This window comes from Temnothorax americanus, unplaced genomic scaffold (assembly GCF_048541705.1).
Source record: "Temnothorax americanus isolate GAGA-0224 unplaced genomic scaffold, ASM4854170v1 Scaffold15, whole genome shotgun sequence".
Lineage (NCBI taxonomy): Eukaryota > Metazoa > Arthropoda > Insecta > Hymenoptera > Formicidae > Temnothorax > Temnothorax americanus.
The window spans coordinates 3070368-3088399 of record NW_027509286.1 but is presented as its reverse complement, the minus strand read 5'-3'; the positions used below and the strand labels follow the sequence as shown (position 1 = coordinate 3088399).

At 40.7% G+C, this 18032-nt stretch overlaps 1 protein-coding gene across 6 annotated transcripts in view; it reads left to right on the top strand.

Moving 5' to 3' along the window:
- The window catches only part of LOC143895228 (CUGBP Elav-like family member 4), a 466213-nt gene extending 449598 nt beyond the window's left edge, over nucleotides 1-16615 (top strand). For all 6 annotated transcript variants that reach the window (XM_077402210.1, XM_077402212.1, XM_077402214.1 and 3 more), the window contains 3 exons: nucleotides 698-856; nucleotides 2574-2758; nucleotides 3081-16615. In XM_077402210.1, the coding sequence (XP_077258336.1) occupies nucleotides 698-856; nucleotides 2574-2701 (287 nt within the window). In that variant the 3' untranslated portion in view covers nucleotides 2702-2758; nucleotides 3081-16615. The remainder of the gene's footprint in view (nucleotides 1-697; nucleotides 857-2573; nucleotides 2759-3080) is intronic.
- The last annotated feature ends 1417 nt before the right edge of the window (nucleotides 16616-18032 follow it).

The window sequence follows — 18032 nt, the reverse complement described above, 5'->3', positions numbered from 1 at the left end:
AAAAACGTATATAACGACGGATTATCGTGTCTGGCGAAAATACGGGAATACCGCACCATCGTAATCAGTGTCATCACTATCATCGTCACGTCCATACCCATTCACTCATATCAGCATCCATCATTGTCACCTCATCCGTCATTGTGTTGTAATTCCCAGTGTTGTGTGTGTATATTTGAAAGTATAAATACTCAACGTTATTTGAACCGGGAGATCTCTATCAATAGTCACGAGCGAAACAATGTGTGCTCGTGACTTTTTTTTCTAATCGTTTTCTCAACATTCGGTCATTTTCATGTCATTTTCTGTCATTCACTCGCAGTCTATTTAAATTCTCGCTTGATTCATGCTCACGTCATTTCGCATCATTCGCGGGAGACAAAATCATGTTTGTATGTCATCATCATTTCGCACTCGGGCGGACGAGAGAAATCGGTATTATCGTCAAAAGAGTCAACCGGCAGATTCATCTTCGTTCATCGAAGAAAAAGAAAGACGACTCCAGACGAGAAAAAAGAAAGTAATCAGAAAGAAAAGCAATACCCCACTGGCGACCTTGCTAATGGGTTGAAACTCTCGTATCGCGCAGAATCATTTATATTTGCGAAGGAAACAAAACTCATCCAGAACTAACATTCTAACTTGAGTATTATACTTCAAGTTTAGATGTTTAGATGTGCTCTGATTTATATGGTAGGATGCTCTATCTCAGGACCCGAGGGCTGCAACCTGTTCATCTACCACCTGCCCCAGGAGTTCGGTGACGGCGAGCTCATGCAGATGTTCCTCCCGTTTGGCAACGTCATCTCCTCCAAAGTCTTCATCGACCGAGCGACCAACCAGAGTAAATGCTTTGGTAAGTGCGGGCGGTAACTACGGACAAATTTCAGAACGACCCAGCGACAACGAAAGATACCTGATGCACCTTAAGTCGAGGTAGGACGAAGGACGTCAACGTTTCGGTGCCAAACAACAGCGTGGAAGCAGAAGATCATATTCGAAATTTGAATATCTCTATTTTTACAATGTACAGTTATACGATTTTATTTACGATGAAAGCTATAGCAAAAAATAACGTTGAAAGATATATATATGTGTGTGTGTGAGTACACATGTCATATTCTCACAAAAAATATTTCAATATATTTTTGCTTTGAATCGTATAACTGGACGCAAAAATATAATCACGACGTACATGAATATGTCTGTGATTATTATTATGACTTTCGATCAGTCACATGCTACGGTGCTCTAAATGACTCTACACGTTTCCAATCAGAGAGTGGTGGATTAATCATGGAAATTTAATTCGTCTCGTCCGTATTAGCGGACGGACCGGGCAGACTGAATATGAATGCCCGTTTCAATGGAACTGGAATCAAACTGCGCAGTTTTTTTTTAGAGACTATGCAGAGAGGACCGAAACAGAGAATGCGTATAAAAGCCGCTGGCGTTTCTTTGATTAATCGTATCCGAGAGTATGAGGATACAGATAATTGGACGATTTCATTCGCGTTCGCTCGGTCCTTGGTCTATCTTCGCATTTGTCCACGTATATGATTCATATATTTCCGTCCGTGTATTTTGTCTCTTCCTGTTTCAGAGACTCGTCATACCCCTCCCCCAAAAAAGAAGGCGAGCTTTCAACGACGCGTCATAATTATTCCCGCAACGGGGAAAAAAATGTGCAGAAGTTTGCATCCCTTTGAAGGCATTTTCCTCGCCGCGATCAATTTAACGAAAAGACTCTTTGACAACAGTTTTTGCCGAGAATTCGCGCAGTATAATTATAACCACTGCGATTGGACGAAATTTTTCTCCTACACGAGTTTTTTTTTTGAAATATATCGTGCGATGCGAAAACTCGGCATAGCTTAGCTCTTCCTCACAATTAACTCTTTCCGTGGAACGAGAGAGAGAGAGAGAGTTAAAATAATCCGGGTGTCCCTCGGCCCTAAAATAAAAGTAATTTGCGGAGCAAAGAACTGTGGGTGGATGGAGGACGATGGGACTCGGTCAGGTGGTTTAGACCACCATGATGTCGAAACTAAAATGAGGTCGATTTTAATGGTCAAAATTGGCTTAAAACGAGAAAGTCGTGATTATTTTTTTTCCTAAGGGTCTTCGTTATCGTGTATCTGCCCTTGCGGTGCAACTTGGATAATGTCCAGTCTACGAATAAACATTTTTTATTCCTCACGGAAGATCTGGTTCGCCTAGATTGCTGTTTGATTTCTAAATAGTCAATACTGTCCTCAAAATGTAGCAACTATTTAAAAATAAGCTATGCATTTTCTTATTGCATATATATATAAATAGTATATTTTCCTATGTATAATTATAGATGTTATTATGATGAAATTGATTTTTTGTTGTTGTTTTGTTGTATTATATTTATTGTACTGCATTTACTAACAATCAACGCCTTCGTCATATAAATATTTGACATTTTTTCTTGCCATTATATGCATTAATAAATAAAAATTATATTCTTACATGATATCGAAAGAAGATTTTCATAAGGGACGGAAAATCTATTAAACACTGCAGGATTCAACGTTCGCTATTTTCAGGTTTCGTGTCGTTCGATAATCCAGCGAGCGCGCAAACAGCGATCCAAGCGATGAACGGCTTCCAAATAGGGATGAAACGATTAAAAGTCCAATTGAAGAGGCCCAAGGACGCCAGCCGGCCATACTAACCCACGTCCTAGCCTAGAAAATCTGGACGAGTCGCGCCCTATGTCGTAACTTACAGAGTAAGTTTTTTTATACATTTCTTTTCTAAGTTTCTTTTCTCGTGAAAAAGAACACTTTTTCTGTTTATGCGAGAACTTTTTCTGTTAGACATTTTTCTTTCAATTGTGATAAAATTATTAATTTTAAAATAAAAGTATATCGATATAACTTCTATTTATAATTCTTTAAGTAGTAGCACTATTAATTTATAAACGTGGCAAATAACTTTATTTCTTTATTAATTAATCCTTTATTAATTTCTTTATTAATTAATTAATCTTTATTAATTAATATGTTATTTAAATCCCAGAAATTATACAGTATCGTCGCTCTGAATTGCAGATGTCGTCCGAGAACGTGAACTCGATGGACGCTCGACGATCAGGAGTGACGAGTTGAATCACCGTTACAACGCTCTCCGCCGTAACAACTTAGTATACTAGCTAGTTAATTCATTAGAGGATAAAAATTTAGAAGTCAGTAGGACAGCAACGGCTTCAACGTTGTTGAAGTTGTTCGTGCGGCGGCGGCGAAGAGGCTGAAGCAAAAGCGATGAAGGATGTTCTGCGCTGAACCCAGAGAAGAAGAGCCGAAGAGAGGAGAGGACGAGAAGCACGCTGAGACGACGTTTCCCAGATGCTCGGATAACCGGATAATCTGTCGACAAGCAACATCGGGCTTTCCTCTGTCTCCTTTACGTCCATTCTCACTACAAAATCTGCATATTTCTTTCTGTCCTCCGCGAGTCTAGCCTCTGGTCCCTACTGCCAGGTGAAAGATTACGTTCGAGCTCGAGGACGAGGGCGCGAATGGACGCACGAGCGTGCAGCGAAACCTGTCGTAGAAACATTTCGATTATCCCGATTATCCCGGAGAGACCTGCCGGAAACACTGGAAAAGTATTGAAAACTGATTCACGTCGTCCGGATATATATTCACGGCGACGACACCGTTATAGTTACACGCGCGAGTCACGACATCGCGCCGCGACGATTGTCCAGCATCAAACCGACAATAGCTATCGCGAAATTATCCCGTCGAATAAAACGCCCCCTAGGAGTCTCGTCGTGTTCGTTGCCGCAGTCCGACGTAACAGCGCGGAAAAGATGCCATCACGGCGGAGGAAAATTTGCCGAACTCGTACATCAGGTTTGATTGATCCCTCGACGAGGATTCTCGACGAGGTCGGATCGTCGCGTCCGTCGGCCGGACAGAACAGCCTGACGATCACCGTGGTATGAGAGACTGACGAATCTTTTGTACCGCATGCAGCGAACGATATGTGTAGTCGTCGCGATCAAGATCCTGCGCGCGTCACCCACGACGACGACAACGACAACGACGACGGGACGGATAATAATCTCCGCGCGACTGACTTTCAGTAGGATAAAAACGCAGGCTCGTCCCGAAGACACGCGGACGAGGTCCGATATCTCTCTCCCAAAAAGACAAATGTCAATCATATGCTATACAGGGTGCTCGTCTGACGAAACGCGTCTGAAAACTTTGAAAAAAAGAAAAAGACAAAAAATACAAAAAAAAAAGATGAAACCCAGAGAATCAAGCGGCGAACATGGGCTCAGCGCCGGTCCGACATCCCAGCCGGATATCGGGTTCTCCTTAACGTTTAAGGTTTAAACACGTACGACGCGCTGTAGATTTTATATACTGCAGATAGAGGAGTGAAAGAGAGAGAAAGGAAGTGTGCGTGAGGAAGGAGTTTGTCGCGCGTCGTGCTACGCGTCGAGGAGGAAGCGAGGAAGTCCTGTCCTACTCGCGCGCGTTCGCACGGTGCTCGTCCTCCGCGACTAATAGCTCTTATTACTATTATGGTGATTATCATTGTAATTAACGCTAAGTAAGTGACGCGCGAGTTTCCGGCCGAAAGTATAATCTATTCCGTTGTGGTTCCTGCGTGTACATCGAGAGAGGAATCGCGTGTGAGGGCGCGATCGCCCCGCTCGTCCCGCTATCGATTCCGTGGTTCGGTCCGATTTGGACGATCGACTTTGCCTGATCGGTTAAGCATCGCCCGAGAAATGTCAGCCAGGCTGTGATTATCCAAACGATGACGATGCCGATGACGATGATAGTCCTCTTTAAGTTTTGATTAGTAATGACGCACTATATCTTCTGTTGTTGTTAACGAAATAGGAAAAAAATAGGGAGAAGGGAGGAAAACCAAAGAAAATGATGTAAGAATAGTAATATTGTGTAAAATGCAATATTTATTCTAGAATCGCCTATCGTCTTTCTTCAGACTGCGATACAGAAAGGGGAACAAACAGTTAGGGAATAATATTTTTTACGTTTAATTTTATTTCTTAAGTATATAAAAAAAATTGAGTTTAGGATGGATTATGGGAGCTGATTATCGTGCAATGATTTAATTGACTTATATATGTTTTATTCGATGTTGGCCGGGACTCTTAAAACGATAATAGATTTGAACGTATTATTTTCGCGAGAAGAGGACCGCGCGCTGCCGGATGTAGGTTCGGTATGCCCAATCGATCAATCATGTGTGTTCATGTGGAATTCTTGTGACTGAAATAGACAAAACATTGAACATTTCGCGCGCGATGCCCGGTCGGATACGCAGAGTGTCTCGAGCGAGTTCGCGAAAGAAAGCCAAAGAACAGAGGGAAGTAGGCGAGGGAGGGGAAGATGGGAGGAGAATATATATAGGGGGTGAAACAGACCGAATATATAAAATACGCATAGGGTAGGTGAGCGATGGAGCGGAGAGGAAAACTCTGATCTAGCGGAAATAATCATCCATCAAAGTACCAGCACCGCAGCAATATATATATACATATATATATGTATATATGTGTATATATATATATACATATATATATATTTATATGTATATATATATGTATGTGTGTGTGATAAATATTAAATATTATATATATATTTATATAGTATATATACATATATATAATATTATATATAAATATACATATGCGTACGCATACACACACATTTACGTACGTGACGTGTGTATATGTGTATATATGTTTTGATCGAAAGGAATTAGAAACTTAGTAAATTATTCTAGTTTAGCTAAATCAACGTCTAATAATAAATTATTACGCGGATATACACGCGGGGAGGGAAACGGGAAAAGGACGAGTTTAGTGAGACGAGAAATTGTTTGGTTTGGCGCGCTGCCACGGTTATTTTATGTTTGCATATTGCATTATACATACACATTATACATCATATAGACACACACATTTACGTAAATCATATATAGACACATACACATATGTACATAGATATATATACATATTGTACCTATGTTTTTGGACAAGAGCAAAGATCTTCTCGTTTTACAATCCACTCCGCGAATTTGTTGCTTGTCCGAATATGCAACGCGCGCGCGGTACGCATGCGCAATTAATGGACACCCAGTGTACGTGGCTCACGCACGTGCGCGTGTGTAATCGTGCGTGCACATGTGTGTACGTACGAGGCTAATTATACGACGGAGAGAAATGCGCTTGAAAGAAGGGCTTGATAGTTACGCGAATTGACGATATAATATTAATATATACATATATATATATATATATATATATATATATAATGATAAACCAAATAATGCTAAAATGACAAAGATAAAGGATTAATAACGATAATGATTATTTATGGTACATATACATAACTTATACACTACGGTAACATAAACATACGCATATATATTCTTGTCATTTTTAGAAGGTTAAATTTATATAATATGTATATATATGACTCATACAGAGCAGAGTATCTAATGGATATCCACTGGACGTCATATGGATATGTAGATATCCATTGGCTGTTTATTGGATGTTTTGTTCTGTATAGGGAAAAAGGGGGAAGCTCTTAAGGGTCGGCAGGAGACACGGACTCGCAGCTAATTCAACCCGACAGAGGTCTTCATCGCTGCGAGTCCGTATTTTATTTATTATAAATTTTTAAGAGCAAAAATGCAAAATCGGGTTTTTTAGCTGACTGCATTATTATTATAAAAAGTATATAAAACAAAATTTACGAATCTATGTAACTTATTTTATGAGAAATCTAGATATTACGAATCCGTAATTCCGGCCAGCCGACATATTACGGATTCGTAATATCCAGATTTTTCATAAAATAAGTTACATAGATTCGTGAATTTTTTTATATACTTTTTATATAATAATTCAGTCAGCTAAAGAACCCGATTTTGCATTTTTGCTCTTAAAAATTTATAATAAATAAAATACGGACTCGCAGCTAATCCAACCCGACGGAGGTCTCTACCGTGACTCTTGCTGGCCCTTAACGACAACGAGTCCTTTCGACGCAGCAACTTGTGGAATTATGGCATGCAAATTTCAGAGAGCAAGAGAGAGAGAGAATGTGTGTGTGTGTGTGTGTGTGTGTGTGTGTGTGTGTGTGTCAGAGAAAGAGAGAGAGAGAGAGAGAGAGAGAGAGAGAGAGAGAGAGAGAGAGAGGAACGAGATTACCCTCGCGCGAAAAGCTCAACGAAATCCATTTGAAAGAAATCGCAGACCGACGACGCAAGTGGACGCCCGAAGATAGAAATTCATAAAAAAGATGGTGCCAGATCGCTTATATGAGTACTTATACACACGCGCATCGTGCGAATCTCCTCTCACGTGCATATACATACAAAAATACAAAGACAACACGCATACACACACACGTATACACATTCGCGCGCGCGCGCACACACATTAAAGGACACGTATACTGGAGAGATGCTTCTATGCAAGCACCAATTGATAATATATCACTACAATCTAAGCTTTTTAAAGTCTAACAGTACTATTAGCGAATATCAAGAAATGCAACCTACTCTAATAGATAAACTATAATGAGATAACGATATAGATACATATATATATATATATATATATATATATATATATAATATACATATATAAATATATAAATACGAAGGTAACGGCTATTGTAACAAAAAAATACAACTATTTTATCCAAACAAAGTTTTTGCTACAACCGAAGTAGTGTGCATCTCGCTATAAAATAAATGAGACTTAACTAAAAAAAAAGAATATTCTTAGCTCTAAGGAGAAATATAATAATATGATAATAGTATAATCTGTGAGGATCAGCTTTGAATTTATTTTTACATGACGTGATTGTAATGCTGAGGCGAATTCGATGCTCGCAATTTAATGTTCCGAATTCTGGGAGGCGACGTGCTCGCGCGCATGCAAAATCCCAGACGTTAGAATGTACTCCGCGTCCGAGAATCGAAGACGCGATTCTCGTATCAATTCGAGGCACCCAATCCACCGCGTAAATTCATTTGCATCAACTAAGCGAAGATTGTCGGTTGCACAGGTCGGTTGCCAAATGAAAATCGATACTCCGAATAGTTCTGGGATGCACGTACCACTTATCTGGATGCAAACGGATTCCTGCGGTTTCTCGATCGAGCAAATCTATTCAGATTTAAGACGGAGACACGATAAACTATATAAGAATAAGACTCAATAAGACGAAGAATAAAGAACAGGATATAACTTTACAATAATGTACAATAAGATAGATTGTAAGATTAATTAATTAGGAAGCAAGTATATAATTGAAGCGTAAAACAAACAAAGATCTACTTTTCCTATCAAATTCTGGCGTGTGAGCAAAATATCTGTGCTTCGTATTGAAATATTGTTTATCGTCCGGTTGTCGTACTTATTTTTCACTGCTGTCGTATCTTATTCAGCCAATTCATCGTGTCTCGGCCTTTAAATTTGGAATCGTCGCGACAAATCGCGAATTCGATGGTTCGACGCGCATCTTTGTTACGAACGTCCGTCGATCTCGCGCCTCGGACAGCGCCCCGCGAACGAACGACGAGCACGCGATCGGATCCGTGTTGACGTGCTATTTCCTAATTCCTATATAATTAATCGCGACTCTCGCGCGAAAAGCAGCGAGAAAGCAGTGCGAAATCGCGACATTCACGGGTCGTACTTTTCTCCGTACCGGCCGACCGCCGTTGTACGCGCGCGAGGAGACACGATAGGAAAAAGACAAGAATTTCACGCTCTCGCTCTCCGGGAGAAGGGAACGAACATCGGACACACCAGCAGCACCCGCCACCGCACTCACACGAAGAAGCAGCCAAAAAGAAACCTATCAACCCTCACGACACCGCTATGCCGCGTTGTTACCAAGTCCCAATTAGACGTAGAACCATATAAATTGGAATCAAGTCACACGCGCCGCGATGCGATCCGGCAGCCGTGGTGTCGGTGATACTAGGAAACAGGGTATGTTTTTTGCAATTATTTGCGTATAACTTGTAAAAAAGAAGTGAAATTAACGAGAAACAAATACATCTTCATGTATACACGCAGGACACGCATTTACATGTACACGACAGGCACACACACACACATATATATATATACACACACGCACACATTCCTACATACATGCAGATTCGCGCACGCATACACAGGGGTATCGCAAACACGCGCCAATCCACGAGGGAGCTTGGGAGCACGTATAAAACATAGACACGAATGGCGAGCGAGGCTAAAACACTTAACTGAGGCCGCTAATCGTACTACTTCTTAAATATACGAGTAAGCTAAAACTATGTATGTCGTCGTAGACTTTAAGCGCGAACGTTAGAGACTCGTCGCAGATTTCGGGAGTGAATTTTCATCGTCACGGTTTGGGAACGAAGCCGAGTTTTTAGCGGGCCGTCCTAGTATCGCGTACTTGCTGATGGAGCCTTAGTTTCCAATTGTCTTCGCGAGACGCGTTCGACTGGGGGCCCGTTCGTTCTCGCGACCTCGGAACCCTGGTCCGTTGCGGGGTACACGAGGCCGCTGGCCACCGGCTCAGGAATATGCGTCGCGTTCTCCGGTATAAGTGAGCACAACCCACGCTCGTTCTTCCTTCCCTGTCCCCCGTAATTCTTTCTTCTCGCAATCTGCTTCTCCCCGTCTATCTCGCTTCGACGTCGCGATCGCTTCCTCGCCATCCCCCGCCATTCGGTAAATCGACGAGGGAGTGCAAACGGACCACGACGACAACTCGTCGTGACCGCTAGTTGTAATTTCGCCGTTCGACACGATGTTCAGGGCGACCGATGTCAATTCTTTCAGGTACGCTTATACGCGCTGTTACACGAGAGCGACTGAAAATTCGCATTTTTGTCCTTTTTTCTTTGGCGTAATGAAACTTCACGAGCCATCGAATCTTTCATCGCGAAATCGCACACGTTCTCGCGAGACATCTGTCTCTCACGCGATTATCATTCCGTGCCTCTCTACCTGGCCACTACTTCGATCGACTTATCCGGGACCAATCGTTGCTTATCACCCCGAAGAACAGTGCGTTTCTTATTGTTATGCTACGCGACACGTTCATTCATCATCCAAATCATTTGGATATGCGAACACGCGGTTCGAATTACAGCGAAGTGTATTATTTCTCTCGAGAAAAGGCACGGTTTCCTTCCTCATTCTCGCTTTTTCTCCCCTCTCCCTTTTTCTCGGAAAACACACAAGCCCGCCTTAGACCAACGATACGCGAGATGACGAGCGTACGGGAGAACGAGGCTTTTCTGCACCGCGTTTTACGATGTGAACGACGAATTTTAACGATGGGGAAGCAACTAGAACATTAGAAACTTTACGTGTAACGAGCTTAACTTAGTACGCTGAAATATACTTTGTAACACGATGTTTCTAATTTTCAAAGAGTCTTTTCTTTTATAAAGCAAATGAGATACTACGTTCGTTAAACGAGCGCGTGTCTTTATATACGCAGATTGGGATCTAACGGTTTATCTATACACTGTTCGCTGTCGTTGAGAAAAGCGGGACGATACGGATATAACATGACTTCGTGCTTTTCCCAGGCACACCTCGCGTTGAAAGATAGCAGTAAATTCTTGGGCTATATTTATTTGCAGGCTCGCGCGCGCGCGACGGGATCTTGAATATTTTTCTACCAATATTCGTGCATCTTTTTAAGTACAGTTGATTAAAACGTAAATTTCAAAATATTACAGGAGAGATCATTAATATCGATTTTCGCAGTTGCTCGTTGCCGAAACTTTTTTCACGTGTTTTAGCATATTCGTTCAATCTTTTGATTATCCCCAACGTTTTACTTCCACCGAATCTAAATTGAAATTATTCCTGAATTTGGAAGCATAATCGAAACATCATCGAGATCTTACAAAATTATTAATAACGCTTTAGTATGCGAAGTACTATTATAGAAACGTTGCGTAAAAAAACGTCGATTCGTGGCGATTATAACGTATTTTCTTTTCATTTACTTCTCACATTCAACGCTAATGCGAGCGACACGGGAAGATAAAGGATTGATGGTCATCAAGATTACATCTGCAATGCGAAGAAATGAAAGATAGATTTTTTTTTAATTTCTAACGAAAATTTAGAGCAAGCGATAATAAGTAACGCAAAGAGCGAGAGTTCAATAATAGTTATGGATAAAGTGTAGTGATATTTCGCAGTTTTACTATAATTGTAAGTTATATTTTTATTTAGTCTTAAATATTTTCGAAACGTACATACATCGACTGAACGAGCTTTACGAAATAGTCATAAACGATGAAAAGACTATGCGTCACGAATCGACCGTAGAAGTCTTATAGTTCTTTGCGTTAGAGAGTGTATAAAAACGTATCGAAAAACCATGGACGCTAGAGTGAGGAACGCGTAAATAACAATGCAAGTAGGGCTTGTGGTAGCGCTTACGAGATGCTGAATAGCGGTTTGAGAAGATTCGCATATAGCGTAGTTTTATATAGCGAGCCATCTTAAGCGAATAAGGGAATGGATATATATCCATAATGATTACATGATTATCTCTAACGCGTACTTATTAGAACTCTAAACGCACTAGAATCCTCTGTCATGAGGGAAGAATTTATACACGTCACACTGGTCACGCAACTCACAGCGCTAAAAGTGCATCACACTCTTTTACATACTCGATATATACATATATAATTATGTACATAATATATGTACATATGTATATATACATGTATCGAGTTTGTGTACATATATAGATATAGATAAATAGCACACTTTTGAGATATGAATAACGCGCTAGCCCGAGAGAACTCGACGAAGAACAAGCGTGAAAAACTCGGCAGTACGACAAAGCGCGGAACTGCAGAGAAAAAGTGGATGTGCGTGTATGCGACGTACGCATGTGTAATGAACGAGAGCGAAACGGAGAATGTGACGGTAGGCGAGAGAGCACGACGTTAAAAGGTTACTCTTGCAGACAAAACATATTTTAAATAATTAATCGCCAAAAGACAACTTTTTAACTTTAATCTCGTAGCGCGTAAGAGGTCAAGACATAATTTGACATATATAATATATAATATATAATATAATGATTGAAAGTCGACTCTAAAATTAAATTTAAAATGAGAACACACGGGAAGGTATAAGAGGTTCTTGCCAATAGCCACGTGCATCTAAGATAACACTCAACACAAGGCATTCGAGTTACGATGGATTTTTAATAAAATCGGAGGAAACGAACGGGGGACGAGAAACGCGAATGATGAAGCACTCGAAAATCGGCTGTCCCGAAGATTCTCGTCGATCGATATAAAGCCCACAATTCGGATATATTCTTCTCGTCCTAATTCTAAAATCTTTGTGTAATTCCGTAAAGCATCGCATTCACAGTTTTATCATTTGCGACGATATTGAGTATTTTGCGCGCAGCAGAGACTAGAAGTCCGCGATGGACGTAGACGAATCTCGAGAGGTTTTCTTTCTCTCTCTTTTTAAGACCAGACAAAAATGTTTATTTATTAATCGTTATATTTTTCGTGACTCTTTATGCCGATTCGAAGTCAAAAGAATTGAATTTAACGAAAACTGTTAATAAATGTCATTTTTCTATCAAGTGGACGTTCACCGGACCGTTGCTATGCGTGATATATCGGAAAAATAATATGTAAACTCTAGAATCGGCAATTGTGAGAGGTTGCGTATCAAGGAAAAATCTAGAGTTGAAATTTTTCGTGGAGAGCGAACACATTTTTTCTTTAACGCGCTTGAGTTAACTGCAGAGAAGAATAATATAATAACGTTTCGTTATCGGAAACGATCTGTTCCCGACGCTATGCCAATGACACTTACTTAGGTAGCACGCGAGAATAGAACGCTACATTTTCTATTCGTCATCAATGACCTGCGAGACTGTTTGATAAAGGCTTATTAGCCAGTACGAGCGACACAGTTTCCTCTTTTCGTTTGAGGTCTCGTTTCGATTAGCGTGAGGGTAAGAATAATTGTGCCAACATCGATTCTTCCAAATTTATCGCCGTTTCGAGCACATGTCGCGTCGTGCGCGAACAGTAAGATAATGTTATCACGTCGGTCGATGCGCTTCGAGCTTCGAAGCATGACGTACGGTGTTCTCATATTTTCTCTCTCGACACGATACACAACCACTCGTTCGTGTCACCACGTATCTTACGATCGAATTCCCATCTAATTTTTTATTTAATTCCGTCGAAATAATTTATCCGCACGTCCGAGACGAGAGTGCAATTTGATCAGGATTAGAGTCGCGATCGATACTTTTTTTTTCTCGCAAGTCGACTCGAGGGGCAAGACTGAGAGAACAAAACTGGGCTGGGATCGGGTGAAATTATAATGCACCACTTCGGCGCCTGCTCGGAATGCAACAGTTGGCTAACAAGTGGCCTCTTTCGCACGAGATGCCGGCATGATAACGCGCGAACGGCCGACGAAATAAAATACGACGCGCTTTCGAAATGATACCCCTGGTCCAAGTTTTCCAATCGACAGTGTTCATTGTATTTGTCGAAAATTTCGAGTTATTATTCGGTCATTAATTCAAACCGCGGTGAAATTGTCAAAATCGACGTTAATATTTTTATTCCGAATGGCAGTTGCGTCATAAATGATACTATAATCTAGAAAAAAATGACAAAACACAAGTCTTTCTTGGGAAAACTTATTTTATACTAAGGCGAGTTTGTACTTACTTTGCTTAACGATTTGAAAGTCAGTTCTGACAGTGGCGTCTCTCTTATGAAGAGATAGCGCGAGGATAAACATATAAAATCGGAATTAATATTATGTCAAATAAAAATATAAAATGGTTTTAAGAACATACTTTCAAGCTTGTCTCGACTATGCGCTCTTTTATATTCCAAAAGTGCGAATTTCAACAATCTTGAAAACGTAAACTGACGGGAATCACGTGAAAGAGAAGCGCGAAGTTTTGCATGGCCCGCGATAGAAAATCGACGCGACAAGGAACGCGTTTCCTCCTTAGAATCTCGCTCTTAATTTTTCGTTGCAGTTTCGGGCGACATTGGTCGGCACATGATACGCGCACTCTCCAATCGATTAAAACGATTCCCGATCGATGCTAAAGCATGCCGCAACGCTGTGATCCTACGATTTTAATAAACGCAACCATCTTCGAAAGTTGTCCTCGAAATGTTTACCATATTACCGGTTGCGCGATTTCTCTATCGAGTTCCAAAGGTATCTCTAGTCGAATGTTTAGTAAAGCCGTATACTTACAATAGTTACAATTAGTACAGTGATTGTTTGTCGCGATTATTTGCTCGATTACATTTATACCGATTGTACTTATTACGTTATGACTTATAGGTTCCCGCATTTCTCGTAACAATGCGCTTTTGCTGTTTACTTGAGATGTTATATATACTGTTGCGAATACTATACTTGTTAAATGACTCCGTAATAAGCGAACCAACGACAGTTGCCCCTGGCGAGTTGCCCGTTGCCGAAGAACGGAATTGTTTCGGGCCCAGATTGTACCGTCCAGGCGAGAATAGTAGTTCTCAAACATCGGTGATCGTTCCGGCAGATGGTTTATCTATCTACATGTAATTTGTTTTATCACAATTTTAAAAAATTTCGATAGCAAGTGCTCAAATAAGCTAAATATCATACGTTAAAATAATGTTCATATGCCATACGAAACAAATTATAAATTAATTCGATATCTATGGAATTCTATATTTCTGGCATTTAAATTTATTTTTATATTAACCGGCATTTTATTTTAATGAATTACTTGTAATATTTGACTACGTCGATGGATGCATGAACCATTATCAGGACGAACGGACAACGCGAGTAAAATGTGTAACGATTCCTCGCACGCGTTAGTCGTTTATCGTTATCGACGGGTCATGCCGCCAAGGCTTAAAAAAGCGATCGGCAACGATCGATCCAGCAATTGTCGTTCGTTATATAGGAGACATGTAAGTCTAATCGTACGAATCACGATGGTGCGCGTCTCGCGTCACGCGCACCGCGAGACTGACTTTAACGCTCGCTTGCAGGAATTTCGAAAACAGTGCAATTACGACTTAAAAGTCTGCGGATCTAGTCAGAATGAGGGAATTGGTTGAAGGGCGCGCGGAATTTCTAGTGATTTCTAGTCAGGACACGTCGTTTTTTAGTCCATTCGTGAAAAATGTCGATCGTATCGGACATTATAGGCACGTCCGCGCGTGAGAGCAAATCTTTAAAAATAATTGCTATATATAAAAAATAAATATATATATATATACACACACCTATAGTTTAGGTATCCTTACGAAAGTGCAAAGGAACAGCTAATATATTGTGCGGCGGTCGGTGTGAAAAAGAGTGCGTCTTGCGTGATGACGGCCGGTGTTTTATCGAGACGGAACGTGAAGATACGCGACATATATTGTATAATACGGTCCATTACGCATGTCCCCTTTTGTTTTTCTCACCGTGCTCACGGCTAAAAAAAATGGCGTTCGCAATTGCGTTATTACCCTGCTATATACCCTCCTCGCACGCGGCATGTCCGATCGACGATGTCGAATTACGATGGCGTTTCACTTGCGTTCTCGGATTTGGATTTGCTTTCGACCGCCGTAGATCACTCTGAGGACGATCCGACTGCATCCCGTACTCGAGGCTAAAAAGTGTAGAATTTTTTAACTGTACTTACGACTATATAACATCTAACCTGTATATTTTTACATATTGAATATAGGAAAGCGAAAATTGAGAGTTGACGCGGAGAAGGCGCGGGTAAGAGTCGAGTATATATATAAAAAAAAAGAAAAAGTACGCGAATAGCATAAAGACACACGTACACACACATACACAGACTTAATATAAACTTGATAAAAATACGTATAACTCGTACACACGTACACGTATACATATACGCATCACTTGGGCGCGACACGATAAGTATCGTCGAGCCTTAAGGGAGAAAGATATTATACAGGTCGTAAGAGATGAGATCAGTTTTATTGTTGATTTCGGCGTGGCATACAATAAAATTTTGTAATCGGCGGCCCCGAGTCACGCGCTTTCGCGCTCGGGGCCCGAGAACGTTGCGTAGTATAATCAAACCCCGACGTAACAATGCGAGTTTTTTCCTCGATCGGACTCGGGGCGACTTTCGGGGCGGTCGGGATCGCCGAGGGTGTAAAACGAGCGTGATCGGCCATGAGAGATAATCGAAACCGAGAGATCCGCGTCTCTCGGCGATCCTGAGAATACGCCACGATACTCGCCGCGGTAAGTCGGAAGAAGATATCTGTACATAGGAAAACTACAACATAGCACAGGGTGTACGTATACATGCCGGTGCACACGTAATGTCTTATATAGCGGAAGTACTAACTATGATAGTGTATGAAAATAATAAGACGTTCGCGGAGCAGGCCAGGCGCTTGGTGATGGAGGTGCATCGCCCCTTTTCCCCTTCATGACGAATCTCGCCCTCGCAGGTACGACCCTCGAAATAAAAGAGAGAGAGAGAGAGAGAGAGAGAGAGGAAGAAAGAAAGAAAGAGAGACTGTGCCCTACGGCATAGTAATTGAAATAATTTACGATCACTACGCTCGCACCTTCAAATCAGTTGACAAATCGGAACCGAAATGCCTAATACGGCGTGAAGAAAAAAAGAAAAGAAAGAAGATGGAAAACAAGTATTAGCGAGGAGAACGCTTCCAAATTGGATTCAAGTTGTTTTCTATTCCTATATTGCTTAAAAATAACTCTCGCCGATGATAATGCAGGGGATGTGCATTAATAGTTTAATTGATCTAGTCGAAATATATTATCATTCTATTATTCAGGTGTTTTGGCAATGTTTACGACAAGGCATAAGTTTTGTACATGCAACTATAGATTAGTTTTTTTAATTTTAATACAGTAATATATTCTGCCGCAAAAAGGTGTGTTAGAAGAGAGAGTTTTTTAGTTAGCAATGCTATGAAATAAACGCATTACAGTAACTATTTATTACAAGCAAAACAGTATTAACATTTAACGATAATGCGTTACAAGCGAGTGAGCAAAATTTACGAGTTGAATCGATTGAATAGACGAGATGGTTGATTTATTGCTATTATGCTATTAAGATTATTATTGTTTGAGTATTATAATATTATTATTATCAATGCTACGCTGTCGCTAATATCGCAAATATTATTGCAAATATTAATATCCGGCCAATGGCGATTATTATAATTATTTTGTAACAAACTATAAAATCGGACGACTGGATCGGACGTAAAATATTTCAATTCATTCGTAAAGTTTAATGAATTCGTTTCGGTTGCGAGCGTATGCCGAGAGGACAAACGACCGATGCCACGTAGATCAAAAGTAATCGAATAGAACGGTAGTTGCGCAAGATGCGACAGAGCGTTATTAGCATATCAGCGTGTTGAGCTTAGAGAGGCGCGCGGAACAATGAGACCGCGCGCGGTAATAATATTACCAGTAGTATGTGTGCGTTCAGAGAGGAAACGAGAGAAAGAAAAGTACGTACATTAGCTCGCGGGTATTTCGGAGAAGTGAGAGACGTTGCAGCGAAAGTGCGTTCCTCGGTGTTAAAAACGCGATGTCATCGACACTACTATAGATTGCTGGTTACTATTATCAGAAATATGGCGTTTATGTTGCGAATTATATCACGATAATAGGAACGAATATCACTATCGTTTCTACCGTCTCTTGAGATCACACTAATGCAACATATTAATGTTTGATTGGCAGTACTGTCGTCTCCATGCACTTTTCACAAAGTTCAACTATCCTTAGGATTCGAAGTCCTAAAAGCTGCATTGACTTGTAATATACGCTACGTGCGAAAACGAGCCTAGATAGCAATCAAATGCAAAAGTACGATATCGCACGCAACGGTACGTGCAGATTAATTGACAGACGTTCCAGCATAGGTTCG